This window comes from Antechinus flavipes, chromosome 1 (genome assembly GCF_016432865.1).
Source record: "Antechinus flavipes isolate AdamAnt ecotype Samford, QLD, Australia chromosome 1, AdamAnt_v2, whole genome shotgun sequence".
Classification (NCBI taxonomy): domain Eukaryota; kingdom Metazoa; phylum Chordata; class Mammalia; order Dasyuromorphia; family Dasyuridae; genus Antechinus; species Antechinus flavipes.
The window spans coordinates 693,978,573-693,995,960 of record NC_067398.1 but is presented as its reverse complement, the minus strand read 5'-3'; the positions used below and the strand labels follow the sequence as shown (position 1 = coordinate 693,995,960).

Here is a 17,388-nt window from a genome sequence, read left to right as displayed (position 1 = left end):
GTAGCTGGTTCAGTTCATTATTGCTGTAGTGGAACTGATTTGGATCCTCTCATTGTTGAAGATGGCCATGTCCATCAGAATTGGTCATCATATAGTATTGTTGTTGAAGTATATAGTGCTCTCCTGGTCCTGCTCATTTCACTCAGCATCAATTCCTGTCAGTCTCTTCAGGCCTTTCTGAAATCATACTGTGGTCGTTTCTTACAGAACAATAATATTACATAATATTCATTTATCACAATTTATTCAGCCATTCTCCAATTGATGGGCATCCACTCAGTTCCAGTTTCTGGCCACTACAAAGAGGGCTGCCACAAACGAAGAATTTTTTTTTAAGCAAAAGAAGGCTTTGGGGAAAGGATGTGGCTTATGTATCTTATCTACCCTAAGAATATCCCAATTTGGCTGTCATCATTAAAGCATCTATTAAGTATCTTCTAATAAATGGATACAAGCAGGCTCTTTTCTCTTTATATTTTCTTCTTTGATGATCTCAGTTGTCATGAATTCAAGTATTATCTCCCTGTACATGACTCCAGAGCTATCTTATCTAAGCAAAAACTCTTTCCCTCTAGTTTAGTTTCATATTACCAATTGCCTATTGGACATCATCTGGCTGTCTCACACTCAATATATTTAAAGTAGAACTCATTTCTCCCCAAAGCCAACTCTCAGATTTCCCTGCTTCTTTTGAGAGAGTACAAATTCCTTCTTAATGCCCTATAGTAAGCCATTTGTCAAGTCTGGTTGATTCTATATTTCTGCAACATCTCTCATGTCAGTTGACTTCTTTCCATTCCCACAGACCTCTGCTTAGTTCAGGCCTCATCACTTGTCACCTAGTCAACTGTTCTGGTTTCCTAATTAATCTCCAAGCTTTATACAACTTTACAATGAACACTCCTAAAGCGTAGCTTTTGCTATGTCACATTTCCACAGCTTCCCTTCTAAAAACCTTAGCAGGTCTCTATTATCTGATATGAAAAGATAAAATCCTTGACGTGGAATTTGAAACCCTCCACCATCTGATTCCTGTCTGTTTGTTTAATTTTGTTGTAGTCCTCTCCTTGACCAACTCTTGAGTTCCAGTCAAACTGACCTCCCAGCTGGTATCCCACCCAGTATTCCATCTCCCCTTCTTGGTCTCTGATCCTGTGTGGAGGGCACTAACTCCCCTTACCGTGCCATGGAGGAAGCCTGGCATTCTTCCAAAGCACCGCTCAGGGTCTCTCTCTTCATCAAGAGGTCTTTCTGGATGTCTCCACCCTCCTCAGTTTTAAATGCTCTCTCAGTGTTGGTTTGTATTGCTTCATGTATAGTTTGTTTGCTTACACTTAGGCTTATGTTGTATTCCCCTAAAAAATATTTGTTCCTTGAGTATAGAGGAACTATTTTTCTTTTTTTGTTTGTTTGTTTTGGTATTCCCAGTACCTAGCATAGGCTCTGCCACATAGTATATCCTTAATAAATGTTTGGACAATTGAATAAAAACACCCACTCTCCTCTGAAAAGAACACTGGATTTTCTAGGAGCAGTAATGTAGAAACCATTAAATTGTAGAAAAGTTGAGAGGAGAACTGGATGACAGACAGTCTCATGGTAGTGGTTGGGTTGGGGTATGCAGAGTACTTATTTTTATGTGACTGGTGAGAATTCAGGGGAAAATCTCATTTGGACAGTAATCTCCTCTGTAAATCTGAAAGATTTTTGGTCTTAAGTTTTATAAAGGTTTCTTTTATTGGTTTTAATGATTCACTGAATGACATTTGACTCTTGGTTTTTTAGCCACTTGAAGCCTTAAGAACTAAATTTAAAATCAAGGATCTGAGTGCTCTTAAACAGTTTTTTGAGTTGATGCTTTGAGAACTCCCAAATCAAAACTTGTTTTAAGCTATGAAGGTCTGGGGTTCTAGAGGGGACTTCTTTCTTCCCTGAGTCAGTAGAGACAGAGGCTCCTTTTAGAAATCGATTCCTGTGGCTGCCAGAGCTTATTTTTAGGGTTGGGGGATGTGACAATGTTACTTTATCCTCTGAAATGTGTAAGCAGCTTCAGATTTCTCTGGCTCTTGATCAGTGTAAGTTGCTTGCTTTGCCTTGGAATTGCCTAATAGTAGTAATGATGCCTGGAGTTTATTTAGCACAGTTCTTCAAAGGGTCTCCCCGCTTTTTGCCACCTAATCATCATCTCTCCTCCCACCAGTCCCTCCAGAGTCTGGAGGGAAACTAAAGCAGGGGTGTGGCTGCAAGTTTTTCTTTTTTGTTTTTTAAGGGACTTGACTAGAGTTTCTTAGCAAATCTGCAGAGATCCAGCACTTATGTTAGACTGAAAGACCCTGCCTCTAGATTTATATTGCATTTGTAAAAATTGATGGTCTCTTAATTCCATTGCTTTACTTCATGTCTAAGACAAATTGGGGTTTGTTTCATATATAAAAATGTTAAAAGGAATATTTGAACCTAGTAATTATCACCTTTTTATTTCACTTAAAAATCTTTTTCTTTTCCTTTCAATGCCAAAGGCATTGGATGTCTCATGTAGGCTCATTTCCCCCTTCCCCATCTTTTCCAGATTTTCTTTCTGAGCAGAAAGATCCTGTTAGAGTCAGCATGATGTTCTGACTCAAGAAATACAACCAATAACAATTACTTTTAAATCCACAGACTTGAAAGTAGCAGATTAAATGAGAAATTTGTATGTTTGTGAGCACTTCTTACAGCAGGAGTCCTCAAACTTTTTAAATGGGGGGCCAGTTCACTGTCTCTCAGACTGTTGGAGGACCTAAAAACAAAAACTTTGTTTTGTGGGCCTTTAAATAAAGAAATTTCATAGCCCTGGGTGAGGGGGATAAACGTCCTCAGCTGCCGCATCTGGCCATGGGCTGTAGTTTGAGAACTCCTGTCTTACAGCATGATTTCTTTTCTTTTTTTTTTTTTCAATAACTTTTTATTGACAGAACCCATGCCAGAGTAATTTTTTACAACATTATCCCTTGCACTCACTTCTGTTCCGATTTTTCCCTCCCTCCCTCCACCCCCTCCCCCAGATGGCAAGCAATCCTTTACACGTTGAATAGGTTACAGTATATCCTAGATACAATATATGTGTGCAGAACCGAACAATTTTCTTGTTGCACAGAGAGAATTGGATTCCGAAGATATAAATAACCCGGGAAGAAAAACAAAAATGCAAGCAGTTTACATTCATTTCCCAGTGTTCTTTCTTTGGGTGTAGCTGCTTCTATCTATCCTTGATCAATTGAAACTGAATTAGCTCTCTTTATCGAAGAGATCCACTTCCATCAGAATACATCCTCATACGGTATCGTTATTGAAGTGTATAATGATCTCCTGGTTCTGCTCATTTCACTTAGCATCAGTTCATGTAAGTCTCGCCAGTTCTCTCTGTATTCATCCTGCTGGTCATTTCTTACAGAACAATAATATTCCATAACATTCATATACCACAATTTACTCAACCATTTCCAATTGATGGACATCCAGTCATTTTCCAGTTTCTAGCCACTACAAACAGGGCTGCCACAAACATTTTGGCACATACAGGTCCCTTTCCCTTCTTTAGTATCTCTTTGGGGTATAAGCCCAGTAGAAACACTACAGCATGATTTCTTAAATCCAAATATGTGTACAAATTCAAGTTAGCCCACTCCAGTTATCAGTTTTAACATGCTTTCCAAACTCATAATGACTAATGACACTTGATGACTGTTCACTTGTCTCTGATCCCACAGATTGTAGCACAAGAATACGGTCCCTGGAAATTCCTAGTCCCCACATGTAGTCACGTATGGAAAGATGTTGAGGCCCCAGGACCCTGTGATTCCATCTCTTTTTGCTGCAGCCATTTGTCTAGATTTAGGACATGGGCCTGCCATAGGCTGCAGCTTTTGTACAGCTAGAGAGGTGGCCCTTGGATGCAGGGCTGAGAGAGCAGGCCAGCAAGCTCTGATCCTGATTTACGAGGTGGGAAAGTGGGGCCCGCCCCCCCAGACCACAGACCTCCGAAGGGAGCTTCACAGTTGTGACTTTGGTCTTGGTGCCAGGCCCCAGAGCGGCGCTGCTGGGACCCAGTGAGAACCCTTCCAGTGAAAGGCCTAGCGCCGTGTGTGGGTGTGGGAGAAAGGCCTTGAAATGCTGGCAGGCCTGTAGGGAGGAGGCCCGTGTGGGCCGGCCAAGGAGAGGTGGATTTGGAGAGGTCCAGAGATGTGGCAGCGATTCCGCTACACTTGCCCTCGCTCCCCCTCATCCTGGCTTTCTTCAATGAACCTTTGTCTTGACCGTGGACTGTTAGTCTTGGCTCCCAGCAGCCTATAGAGTCAGCCCAAATCCTGAAGAAAGGCCAAGGAAGATAGACTAGTCAGGGGCAGGGATATAGGGAGAGAGCCCAGTCTGGAATCAGGGCCTGGGCTGGACTCTGGGCTTTGGGGGATTGGGGAGAAGTCATTTAATCCCTCTTTTGTAAATAAGGTCAGAAGCAGACCTGAAAGGCAAAAGTCATTATGTCTCACTCCCACATCTTACAGATGTGCCTTCAGTTCTAAAAGTAGCCCATTGTAAAGGCCCCCTGAGCCTGCAGTGGCAAAGGAAGGATGCCATCTGGTGTCAGCTTAATTCAGCCATCTTACTGTATAGATGAGAAAAATGAGACCCAGAGAGATGGAGTTTTTTGCTCTTTGTAATTAATAAGTGGCAGAACCAAGATTTGGATTCAGATTTTCTGACTCCCATTTGAATACTCTTTCCGTTACCTTCTTTTGCCTCATACTTCTCTCTCCCTTCCTCTAGGGGACACAAGAGTCAGACTCCAAAGCCATCTACCTCCATTTGCCTTTAATAGTAAGTTACTGGAGTTGTTTGAAGCTGATTGAATCCAGCTCTTACTCCTGGCTCTGTATTCATTTTAAAAAATTATTTCAACACATCTTACAAATTCCCAATGATGGCCAGTTGAATTCTCTGTTATGTACAATCCCAAAAAAGTTACTTTCTTAATAACATTACTAATTCCCATGTACTGTGCCATCCAAGTAATTTTCTTCCTTAGAATATTATGTCTCCGTCTTAAAAGGTATCCGTAAGATACCTGGATCTAGTAGTAGTGATAGTAGAGAGGAAGACTTGAGATTGTAAACTGCGTATTTTAAGGAGTGAATAAATTCTTATTTCTTGGGTGGGAGTAGGGTTGTTACACTAGGGCAGTGTGAAGATGTTGCCTTTGTGGAGGAAACTTGTGTACTAATTGATGACCTTGGAGGATGAGGATGACGAGACTGAGGGCGACCTTGGAGACTGAGGGCCAGACCTCACAGCAGGCTTTTGATCACTTTAAAGGGCCAAGAATATTTTTGGAATGTGGGCCTATGGGAGTATCAGCCTTGTCAGAGAGAGGAGCTGAAATAAGGGAGAAGGCGAAGATGGCCCCCTATGAATGAGTGAAGATGGATTCTGCTAGTCCTTTGGAGTTCCTGGGGGCAGGGCTGGCATTTGTCTCAGCTGCTGTTGCCAGTTATAGGTGTTCCTGATCTAGAAATGCTTCTGAGTTTGGGTAGTCAAGAGGCAGAATACTTGGTTCCAACTTCTCTCTAGTCCTTAACCTTCTGCTTGGGTTTTGTTTCTGTTCTGGGTTTTTATGCTGCACTTCATGTTCCTCCAGTTCCCTAGACTGACTTTAGAGATGGATTCCAGGGGTTATTTGGGAAGCATGGGTACAGTAGCGTCATCCTATACAAACAGTGACTGAAGAAACTTCAGCAATCATCCAGATCAACCAGTCCTTGAAAAAGACTTCCCATAGGCTCTCCAGTAAGTGCCCCACCATCTCTGCTTGTGATCCTTTTTCTAAACATTAGTTTAAACACTCTCATGAACATCTAACCCTCTGTCAGGGGGAAGAAATCCTGGGAGACTAGAAATCTAAAATAACCATGCAGATGTGTTGGCAGCTACTTGCTAAATACTACATAAAACTTACCAGGATTGACTAGTGATGAAGTAGGACATTTGTATTGCCTGAACCACAGACCTCAGAGGTCACATACAGTCCACCATAATCAGCCAAGGAAGGACCTCATCACCCTGGGGCATTTGGGATGAGAGGGGTAATCTACCTAATTCAAAATCTCATTTAATCTGCCTTCTTTCAGACTATTCAAATAAAATGAGGCCTGCCAGGAGGAATATTTCCATTTATTTTTTTCTATTTTTGAAAAACAATCCCTCTTGTCCCCAAACACAAAGAACGAGCCTTGGTGACAACAAAGGGTAGAATTACTCTGCCAACTGGTGCAACCTTTAGACCTGTTATCCAAATATACCTGAGCTCTTCTTCCTGGAAGGAACGCAAGCATTCTGATACTCAAGGACATGCTGCTTCCCTCCCTAGTTTTGTTATTCTTAACATTTTCTTTTGGTGAGAAGTGCTCACTAAGGTTACCAGGCATGTGTGTAAAAGAAAATGCCCAATTTAATGGAAGGAAAGAGAGAGAAGGAGCGATAAGATCACTTGGTAGGGGGAGGAAATTGTTTGTTTGTTTGTTTGTTTTAATTAAAGTGTATGCATTCTTATTTTTTTTTCACAGTATTTTATTTTCCCAAATACATGTAAGGATAGTTTTCATCATTTTTGTAAGACTATGTTCCAAATTTTTCTCCTTCCCTTCCTTTTCCCTTCTCCAAGACAGCCAAAAACTTTATGTAATTATACATGTATAGTACTTTTAAACATATTTTCATATTTGACATGTTGTGCAAGAAAAATTAGATCAAAGGGGGAAAAAATGAGGAAGAAAAAGCAAACAAACAAAAAGATGAAAATGCTATGTTTTGAATTACATTCAGTCTCCATAGTTCTCTTTCTGGATGCAGATGGCTCTCTCCATCACAAGTCTGTGAAAAGCTTGCTGTGAGAAGAGCTAATTTTGTTATGTTGATCATCATTTAATCTTGCTGTACAAGAACATTGTACAATGTATTCCTGGTTCTGCTCATTTCACTCAGCATCAGTTCATGCAAGTCTTTCCAGGTTTTTCTGAAATCAGCTTGCTCATTATTTCTTATAGAATATTACATTCATATATCATAATTTATTCAGCCATTCTCCAACTGATGGGCATCTACTTAATTTCCAGTTCCTTGCCACTATAAAAAGGTTACAAACATTTTTGTACATGTAGGTCCTTTTCCCTTTTTTATGGTCTCTTTGGATACAGACCCAATAGAGACACTACTGGATCAAAGGGTATGCACAATTTGATAGTCCTTTGGACATAGTTCCAACTTGTTTTCCAGAATGGTTAAATCAGTTCACAACTCCACCAACAATACAGTAGTGTCACAGTGTTCCACATCTCCAACATTTATTATTATCTTTTCTTATCATCTTAGCTAATCTGATAGAGGTGAAGTGGTACCTCAAAGTTGTCTTAATTTACATTTCTCTAATCAATAATGATTTAGAGCATTTTTCATAAGACTATAGATAACTTTAATTTCTTCATCTGAAAAATGTTCATATTCTTTGACTATCAGTTGGGGAATAGCTTGTATTCTTATAAATTTGATTCCTTTCTCTATTTATTTTAGAAATGAAGCCTTTATCAAAAACACTAGCTGTAAAAATTATTTCCCAGCTTTCTGCTTCCTATCTGATTTTGGCTGCATTGATTTTGTTTCTTAGCCAGGATCAAATGGTTTTGGTAATTGCCACTTTATAATATTTGGCATATATAATCTGGCATAGCTAGGCTACCTTCCTTTGCATTTTTTCCATTAATTCCCTTTATATTCTTGACCTCTTTTGGATTAATAGATTAATTTTGCTATTTTTTCCAAGTCTATAAAGTAATTTTTTTGGTGATTTAATTAGTATTGTACACAATAGATTAATTTAGATAGAACTGTCCTTTTTAGCTCAGTCTACCCCTAAGCAATTAATATTTTTCCAGTTGTTTAGCTCTGTATGAAATGTATATTACATATGTGCCTTTTTAGAACTTTATATTATGGATTTTTCCTCTCAGTATCCTTTCTCTAGTAATTCCAGGAGAAGCTAATATTTATCTTTTGATCCTCACAGAAACTCTGGGAGATAGGGGCTATTATTGCCTCCTTTTTAGCAGATTGAGAAAACTGAAATAGACAGAAAGTTAGTGAGTTTCTGAGGCCAGATTTACAGCAGGTCTTATCTGGTACCAGTTTTAGTATTTGAATGCCTGTTATATGTATAGGTACAAACAGTGTAATAGGTAGAAAGGTTAGTTCTCTGAAGCCCTTAAGGCAGTTTTATCATCCCTGACTTGGTAGTGACCATAGAACTTTATCAGCATCTCTATTAGACATCTACAATGCATTATTCAATATTATGGTTATTTGACTCTGTCATATTCTTTTGCAAAATTGTAAGTACCAGAAGGACATGCATAGAATTTTAGCTAAACTTTGTATCCCACCTATTTATAATAGATTTATATTAAAGGTTTGTGGAAGTGATTGTAGGTTTCAGATGGTTTACTATGTAAGTCTTATGTTTCACAGAAACTGATAAGTTTTTGTTCTTCTCTGATTGATAAGAATAGCCAAGTGAAAATGATTACAAGAAGACATTAAATAAAGACATTAGAGAAAGAAATCAGTTGTTGTTTTTTTTAATGGAGCCTTTCTGTAATAGTCAAATCTTACATAAAGAATTCCCTGTACAAATAAAAAAAAGTGATTGTAATTAGTGATATGTTATAAATGTTTGCCAACCAGCTTTCTGAGGGAAAAAGTGTATATATAACACACTTTTATATTTACTCTGCAAGGATTGGCATGTGAACCCAGATCACCTAACTACAAAGCCAATTTTCACTGAACTATGTTGTTTCCATAAAAATATTCTGTGAAGTCCACTGTACTAAATACTCATTATGGTTGTTTATGAATTCAGTAACTGAATAAAGCTTATCATAGTAATAAAAAAAGTTTACTCTGCATTGTTAACATAGTCTGTATCACTTTCTTTTATATATTTTTATATGTATATATATTTTATTTTTTTGTTTTTACCCAATTACATGTAAAAACAATTTTTTACATTTGTTTTTTAAAATTTTGATTTCCAAATTATTTCTTTTCCTCTTCCATCTCCCCTCTCATTGAGAAGGCAAGCAATTTGGTATAGATGATATATGTGCAATTATGCAATCTTAGTCATGCTGTGAAAGAGAACACAGATCAAAAATAAGAAAAAAATAAAAAATAAAATATGCCTTAATTTGTATTTAGACTTCATTGATTCTTTCTCTGGAGATGGATAGCATTTTTCATCATAAAGTCCTTTAGTATTGTCTTGGATCTTTATATTGCTGAATGTAGCTAAGCCATTCACAGTTGATCATCTGTATACATTGTTTCCTGGTTCTGCTAACTTTATTTTGTATCAGTGAGTATAAGTCTTTTCAGGATTTTTTTGCTTATCATTTCTTATAGAACAATAGTATATTTTACTCTCTGGTTCTAGAATATCAGGGCAGTTTTTTGTTAATTTCTTGAAAGAAGATGTCTAAGCTTGTTTTTTGATTATGGCTTTCAGGTAATCCAATAATGTATAAATTATTTCTCCTGACTCTATTTTCCAAGTCAGTTATTTTTCCATGGAAATATCATTTCTCCTCCTCCTTTTTTTCTTCTCCCTGTTCTTTCTCTTCCTCCTTCTCTTCTCCTCCTCCACTACCACTGGCCATTGTTGCTGTCTCTTCTCTTTGACTTTGATTTTGTTGTTTTTTAATGTTTCATGGAGTTATTAACTTTACTTGCCCATTCTAATTTTTAAGGAATTTTCTTCAGTGAGCATTTATACCTCCTTCTCCATGTGGGCTATTTCTGCTTTTTAGGGGGTTCTTTTCTTCACTGGATTTTTGGGCGGTTCTGTTTTTTTAAGGTGTTAATTTTTTTTTTATTTTTTTTGTGTGTATGCCTCTTTTACCTTTTTCATGATTTTTTTTTTGCATTACTCACTTTTCTTTTACTAAGTTTTACCCCATCTCTCTTATTTGATTTTAAAAATCCTTTTTGGAGCTCTTCCAGGAATTTTTTTGGGATCCGAGACCAATTTACATTTTTCTTTTAAAGTTTTGTCTGTAGCAGTTTTGACTTTTGTCTTCTGAGTATGTGTTTTGATCTTCCATGTCATCATAGTAACTTTCTATGGTTAGGTGTTTTTTTGGTGGTTGTTGTTGCTTATTTTTCTAGTCATTTCTTTATACGTAAATTTATGTTAAAAGTGGTCTCTGCTCCAGTGTGGAAGGAGCAGTGTCCTAAGCTTCAATGTTTTTTTGTGCAGTTATTTTCAGAATTAGTATTGAGAATTTGTAAGTTTCCAGTTCTTTCAAGGTGGCATGATCGTTGCTTGCCTGCTTTCTGGTTTATGATTGACCTCAAACACTCTTCTGCCTTGGAACTGTGACCATGGTCCTTGCTTTCCTGAGGCAACAAGTTTTGCTGTTCTAGTAATTCTTGCTTTGGAACTGTAACATAGGACTGAGACCTGGAATGCCTCAGTCTTGTACCCAGTGCTAGCAAAGGGACCTCTGAGGTCTCCTTCTGACCAGTTGTCAATTCTATTTGCTGTCTATGGGCTCAGCTGTGGAAACTATTGCTGCTGCTACTGATTCAATTGCCCCCCAAAACCTGCTGCTGGAGTTTGCTGGGGCCCAGCTTTCTCTGGACTGTACTCTATTCCCACCCTGGCCTTTCCTGACAACCTCCCGAGTTGTTTTTGGGAAAATGTTGTACCATATTCTTTTGTGCGTTCTGCCCCTCCAGAATTCTTTTTGAGGTGTTATTTAAAATTGTTTGGAGGAGAATTTGGAAGAACTTAGGTTAGTCCCTGCCTTTTCTTCACTCCTATGGCCCTGCCCCTGCCCCTGCAACATCTCTTTTTCTATCAGTAAAGTAAATTTCTACTGATTTGTAGTGTTTACACTTCTCTGAGTTGTAAATACACTCTTGAGAATAACATTGGGAGCCAGAGTAAGAAATGGCTTCCGTCCTCCTTGTATGTGCTGTATTGGGGAGAGGTGGTTTTGTGTATGGGTTAAATAATTTCTGGAACATTTTAGCTAGAAAGAATCTGCTCCAAAAATTTTCTTTCCAGAGAAAGATTTCTGAGTCTAGAGAAGTGAAGGGATTTTTTCCACCATAGTTATATAGAAATAGATCTCTAGATGAAAACTCCCTGGAATATTACAGTCAAATTCCAGAGCTCCTAGATCAAGGAGAAAGTGCTGCAAGCAGATAAAAAGAAACAGTTCAAATATTGTGGCGCCAGAGTCAGGATATCACCTCAGTGCCAGGCACTGTTATATCCTGAGATGTTGTTAAAACAATAAAAACATCTCTGTTCTCAAATTCACATTCTAATTTTAATAGAGAAGTTGTTCAGTATACATTAATCTGGCATGGTTCATCAACAGTCCCAAGTGTTTAATATGTTTGAAGTACATATTTCTGGGGAGAGGAAGCTAAAGGGGAGACTAAATATTCTTAAATAGGGCTTGATCTTGCTACTTACTATTAGTCTTTTCCTCTGTATATCAGATGAATGCTTCTCTCTGGAGAATAGGGTCATGAAGGATATTTTCCTGAATGATCAATAGTTAATAATCTTCATGAATGAGCAATAATTACTACTCTGGGCATCCATAGTGTCAGGAAAAAAGTATTTTAAAACATATTTGTATTTTAATATATTAAAAATATGCAATATATATAAAATATATTTAAACATAGTGATATGTTTAAATACACAATGTATTTTAAATATATTTTATGCCTCCAAATATGTGTTTGTTGTCTCATCAGAGTCTTGCCATCAGTAGTCTAGTTCTCTGAGAAGTATTTCTCTTACAATTGGAGGTAGAAATTTTCAAATAATGATTGGCTTTACCACTCCTAATTTCTTCTTCTTGTGTTTTATCTGACTTAGGTTCTTTTGAGTGGGGGTAGTAATTTTTACATAGGGGCTGCAATAGAAACTGAGTTCTCAAATACAGTCAGTGTTCATCAGTAAGTCATTTTAAGACAAAACACTGAATATCACTTTTTTTCCTTGCCATGTCCAAGCAGGCCGAACAGCTGGAATTGGCTTTCCTAAGTCATTTTGAGTGTTTGGGAAAAAGATGTTCTGGGATCCCATGGGTGCCATTCAATGGATGGTGTTGAATGAAGAGTTTTTGCTTCTATTTCTCTTGCCTTTCTCTTCCTCGTGTATCAAACAGTAGGAAAAATATCTGTATTTGAGAAGTGACATTTGTGGCTTGGGGCTCAGGTGAGCTTTCTTTTGCTTTGTACCTCCTTGGTTTGTAAGTGAAACCATAAATAGCAGAATGAACGACTTTGGGAAATATCGGTGGGTTAAGAAATCCAGATAGGCAGACCTCAGGTGACTGGGCCCCGGACAGGTGCCCACCTCAGGGCTCAGAATCGGAGCTTGCAGGAAGGGTCACAGTTCAGGCCAGTACTGGGACATATGGTCATGGAGGGAATTGGGGTTTAATGTACTGGAAGGGTAGCTTTTGGCAATCTTCTAATCGGCTTCCATGAAATTGGGGAAGTCATTGAGTTCTTGCTTTTGCTTTTCAGTGGGAAATTGGTATCTCCCAAGTGGAAGAACTTCAAAGGGCTAAAGCTGCAGTGGAGAGACAAGATCCGGCTGAACAACGCCATCTGGCGGGCGTGGTACATGCAGTGTAAGTGACCTCCCAGCCCAGGCCGAGGAGAGGAGAGCCCGCCGGTTCTGGCAGGCGTCAGGTCCCTCCGGGAGCCTCCATCCAAAATGTCCCTGCAGAAGAATCCCGGGAGGGCATTGTCTGTAGAGAGGGTGGTCCCTGGAAATAAGACGACCAGGGGTAAACGTCCATGTTCTGGGTTGAGCAGCATGTATCTGCAGGTAAAGCCAAGGCAAGAGGGGAAGCCCGAGCAGGAACGGCAGGTGCCATCTTCCTGGCTCTTACACAGCTCGGGTCCTGCCCTTCAGCTGATCTAATGGAGACCAGAGCCTAGCAGTGCGTTTGTGTCACACGAGTATTTTTAGGCATTTTCCCTCTAATCTCTACCCCGTGCGCCTGCCCAGGTTTCACAGGAAGATAGCCAAGGGGCATCTGGGTCCAGACTAGAGGGGAGGGGTCAGGCTGAAGGCTTAGGCAGAGCTACAGTTCCTTTCCTTCTTCCTCCTAGACTTGGAGAAACGGAAGAATCCCGTGTGCCACTTTGTGACTCCCTTGGATGGCTCTGTGGAGGTGGATGAGCATCGCCGGCCAGAGGTGCCCTGGAAGAGATTGTCTTTTAGGGACTAGGAGGGAGTGGGGGCCCTCCTGCACTAAGTACATGGGCATCTCTGAACTGATTGTCTTGTCTCTTTAGAACCTATCGGATTTTAAGAATTGAAAGGCGTATTCACTTGTCCTATAAGCACTTTCCTAAATCTTCTATTCACTCACTTCATTGCCTTTTTTTTAAAAGCTCTTTCTTTCTGGGCACCTCTAAGTTTTGGTAGGACCTGAATAGAAACCATAACTTCACCTTTCAACTCTTAAGGACTTTGTGCCTGAGAGAATAGGAAGTACCCTGTGAGTGTGAAATATCATCGTGGCCAAGGGCCAGGTGCTCAGCCGCTGTCTTCTGTCCTTTATAGGGCATGTCTTATCTTAACACTGACATAAGGAATCATTTCTGCCTCTGACATGTCCTTTCCCTTTTCCACATTCAGGCCATCACCACAGAAGGGAAGTACTGGAAACGTCGAATTGAGATTGTGATCAGGGAATATCACAAGTGGAGAACGTACTTCAAAAAAAGGGTATCTGTCCTTGGAACCAGAGAGAATGTAGTAGAGATGGGAGTGAATGGTGTCTCCAGAGCGCTGTATCCCAGCTGCTAGAGCATAGATTGGCAGTGGACTATGACAGATGTTTATGGGCTCCCGGCACTTTTACCAAATCTTTAAACTAACAAATGGATTCTTATTCATTCTGCTTTGCCCCATCTTTTTCTTGTTATCTGTTCTTCTTCCTTGAACCAGTAAAGAACCAATACATTTAATTGTTATCTTCCAAAGTTTGGTTTGGAAAACACTAGCTAAGTAGAGCTGTATATGTGGTGCTAAGGCCTGTTTGGGCTAGGAGGACCTTCCTGGGCCCCATGCTTTGGTTCTGCAGTCTCCCAGCTCTCTTTCTCCCAGAGAAAGGTATGATTGACTGTCTTATAAAGAGAGAAGCAATCTCAGTGACACAACAACACGTCCTGCTCCCATATAAAGTCTTGGTAACTTGGGTGTCCCTTTCCTCACAGCTACAGAAGCACAAGGACGAGGATCTATCCAGCTTGGTTCGGGTGAGTAGACATCTGGGAAACAGAACTGAGCCTGCCTAAAGCACTGTTCAGGCCAGTTACTCTTTAAGCCACCTTTGACTGAGACAAGAGTGAATTACATGGCTTGGCATGGGGCACCATAGCAGGAGGTATTTTGTGAATGGAACAAATTCCTGCTTGTTAATAGAAAGAATTGTGAGGAAATTGGTTTACAAATGAGAGAATATTATATAAATATGAATTGTTGGTATTTTTATCATCATCATTGTCAGGCTACTTGCTCTCTTTAAAACAGGACCCAGAGAATTGAAATTTGTCTGGAAGCAGCTAGGTAGTGCAGTGGAGGAAGCTGAGTTCAAATTTAACTTTGGACACTTACTAGTTTTGTGACCCTCAGCATGTAATCTAATCTCTACCTGTCTTAGTTTCCTGAGATGTAAAATGGAGATAATAACAATCCCCATCTCCCAGGACTGTGATAGGGATCAAATGAGATAAGATTTTAAAATGCTTATTACACTGTGTGGACACATAACAGGGTCTCAATATCTATTTATTGACTGATGTTCTTCTAACTTAAAAAAACAGAGTCTTGAAGCAGCCAGGATAGTGGATACAGCACCAGCCCTGAAGTCAAGAGGACCTGAGTTCAAATCTGGTCTCAGACACTTAACACTTCCTGGCTGTGTGACCCTGGGCAAGTCATTTAACCCTAATTGCCTCAGTGGGAAAAAAAAGAACAGGGTCTTTATCAACAGCTCTTGTCATACACTCTTAGGGTGACTAGATGAGGCTCCATGTAGTTAAGAATTCAGGGTTATATTTTCTTTCCTTTTTAATACTTTTGTTTTCTCTTTGCCTCCTATGGGGCTAGGATGATGACCTGCTTTTCTGGCATAAGAGTGGGGATGGGTGGGACACCCCAGTCCCCATGGAAGAAGATCCACTCTTGGACACAGACATGCTCATGTCAGAATTCAGTGACACCCTCTTTTCTACTCTTTCATCGCATCAGCCAGTGGCCTGGCCCAACCCACGGGAAATAGGTAACTTCAGTCTGTTTGTGTCCCTAGTGGTGGAGGACTTTTCTTGTTTCCCTTCAATCTCAGTCTTTCCAATTCTAGTGTAGTTTCTGAACTTTGCCTCGCTTCCCCAGTGTGTCTCTAGTGGTATTACCTAACTGTTTTGAAGTTGGCAGTTTGGAGATTGGGCAGTGTTTTTGTCACTGCCATTAGAGGCTGAATACTGAGCTAGATGGGCAATGGGATTGATCTCTTGTGGCACTTTTGCTGTTACATTCAATTCATCAAGCATTTAGTGAGTTCTGGTTGTAAGGTGCTGAGGTTACACAGATAAAGATGGATTATCCCTTCCTCTGAGGAGCTCCCGTTCTACTGGAATATTATCTTAAGACCCAATGTGCTTAGGTATCAGTGATAATTCTGTTTTATTTGTCCAGCCTAAAGCAAATCTTTACCATATTCTTTGGCCCTTGGGAATTTGATATCATACCTTTTTCCTGCCAACCTTTTTTGTGAGACATGGACTGAGAAACAGAATTTGGGGGAGTCTTAGTTGAATTGGGCTAAATCTAGTAGTTATCCAAACTAAGTTCAGTATTGATATGAGTCCCTGGGATTGGGAGCTCTTCAGGCTGCCTAGAGGGGGCTTAACCAGTCTGGTTTGGAAACAGAGAGGTGAAAGCTCCTTTGTTCCTCAAAGTAGGGTTGTTGTAGCCCCGGCACTTCTAGCCCAAGTGTGATAAGGAAACCCCAAATTTGCAAACAATAAAAAGAGTAACTCATGCTCTAGTGAAAACAAAGCAAACTTTTGAAGAAAGCTGTTTACTACCTCACTTGTTATGGGGATGGCTCATGGCTCAGGACCATGGAAGTGTATCCTAATCTTGCTGGTTGTTCCTCCAGTCTTTTCTATGCTATTGTTCCACTGACTGAGCAGCCTGACTTAGTTCCTTTCTCTTCTCTGCCTTCTTGCAGCACATTTGGGAAATGCTGACATGATCCAGCCGGGGCTAATTCCTCTACAACCAAACTTTGACTTCATGGATACGTTTGAACCTTTCCAGGGTGAGCCCCTTCAAATCATGGTCACACCTCTCTTTGTAATTCCCAGAGGAGCCAAATAAGTGATTGAGTCCAGACTACTGTGAAACTAAGGAGACTTTGTGCTGTTCATAAGCAACAGTGGGTGCACCGCGATGGTAGTGAGGGGGAGAAGATATGGGTCTGGCCTTGGCTGCTGTCCTTACCCTGGCTGTGGACAGTTCTCTATCTGTGCAGCAGAGGGCACTGGTGACAATCCTAGTCCAGCTGAGATGTCTCAGAACAAGCCCTTGATCCTCAGACCTGACGAGCAATTGAACTATAGGGTTGTGAGAGTTGTTCTGAGTGAGCCTTGCTGGGCCGTCAGGAACTGGTCCCTAATAAGAAAATTGTTCCCGAGGAAGAGTGAGTCCCAGCAAGGGCGAGCAGCTTCTGTCTCCTGTTACCACTCTCTGGGTGAGGGAAGACACCTAGCATTGCTGAATCCACAGGTACCTTTCTCTGTTCAAAGGCGTCTGGAGGCTTTGGGACTTAAAGGGCCCTGATCTTGTCTTTCAGACCTGTTCTCATCCAGCCGCTCCATCTTTGGCCCTACACTTGCTGGACCTGCTCCTTCAACTGCAACAGACCCCAGTAGTCCACCAGCGCAGGTAGGGGTGTCTGTTTCTAAGAATTTGTCAGGTTGTGCCAGGGGCATGGCCATCATGACTGATATAAATCAGGAAATTATTATAAACCTTCCTTTTTGGCTCTGGAATAAGTGTGTGAGGTGGAATGCAGAGTTTAATCCTATCCCAGGTTTGGGGATACTTGTGGGAATGCTTCACAGGAGACCTGAGTGAGAATGTCTTGAATGGTCAGAAGATGTGGGTTCAAACTGTTTATTTCTTTCCCTTTCTTTTGACCCACTAGAAATTGTGCTCTAATCCAGGGTGAAGTTTATCTTAAAAGGATGGGT

The 17,388-nt window shown here is 40.3% G+C and overlaps 1 protein-coding gene across 1 annotated transcript in view; it reads left to right on the top strand.

Moving 5' to 3' along the window:
- Positions 1 to 17,388, top strand: part of MLXIP (MLX interacting protein) — a 65,996-nt gene that overhangs the window by 27,019 nt on the left and 21,589 nt on the right. The window contains exons 2-8 of the mRNA XM_051972726.1: positions 12,640 to 12,746; positions 13,234 to 13,319; positions 13,766 to 13,855; positions 14,347 to 14,388; positions 15,242 to 15,413; positions 16,365 to 16,454; positions 16,989 to 17,080. Coding sequence (XP_051828686.1) covers positions 12,640 to 12,746; positions 13,234 to 13,319; positions 13,766 to 13,855; positions 14,347 to 14,388; positions 15,242 to 15,413; positions 16,365 to 16,454; positions 16,989 to 17,080 — 679 coding nt within the window. The remainder of the gene's footprint in view (positions 1 to 12,639; positions 12,747 to 13,233; positions 13,320 to 13,765; positions 13,856 to 14,346; positions 14,389 to 15,241; positions 15,414 to 16,364; positions 16,455 to 16,988; positions 17,081 to 17,388) is intronic.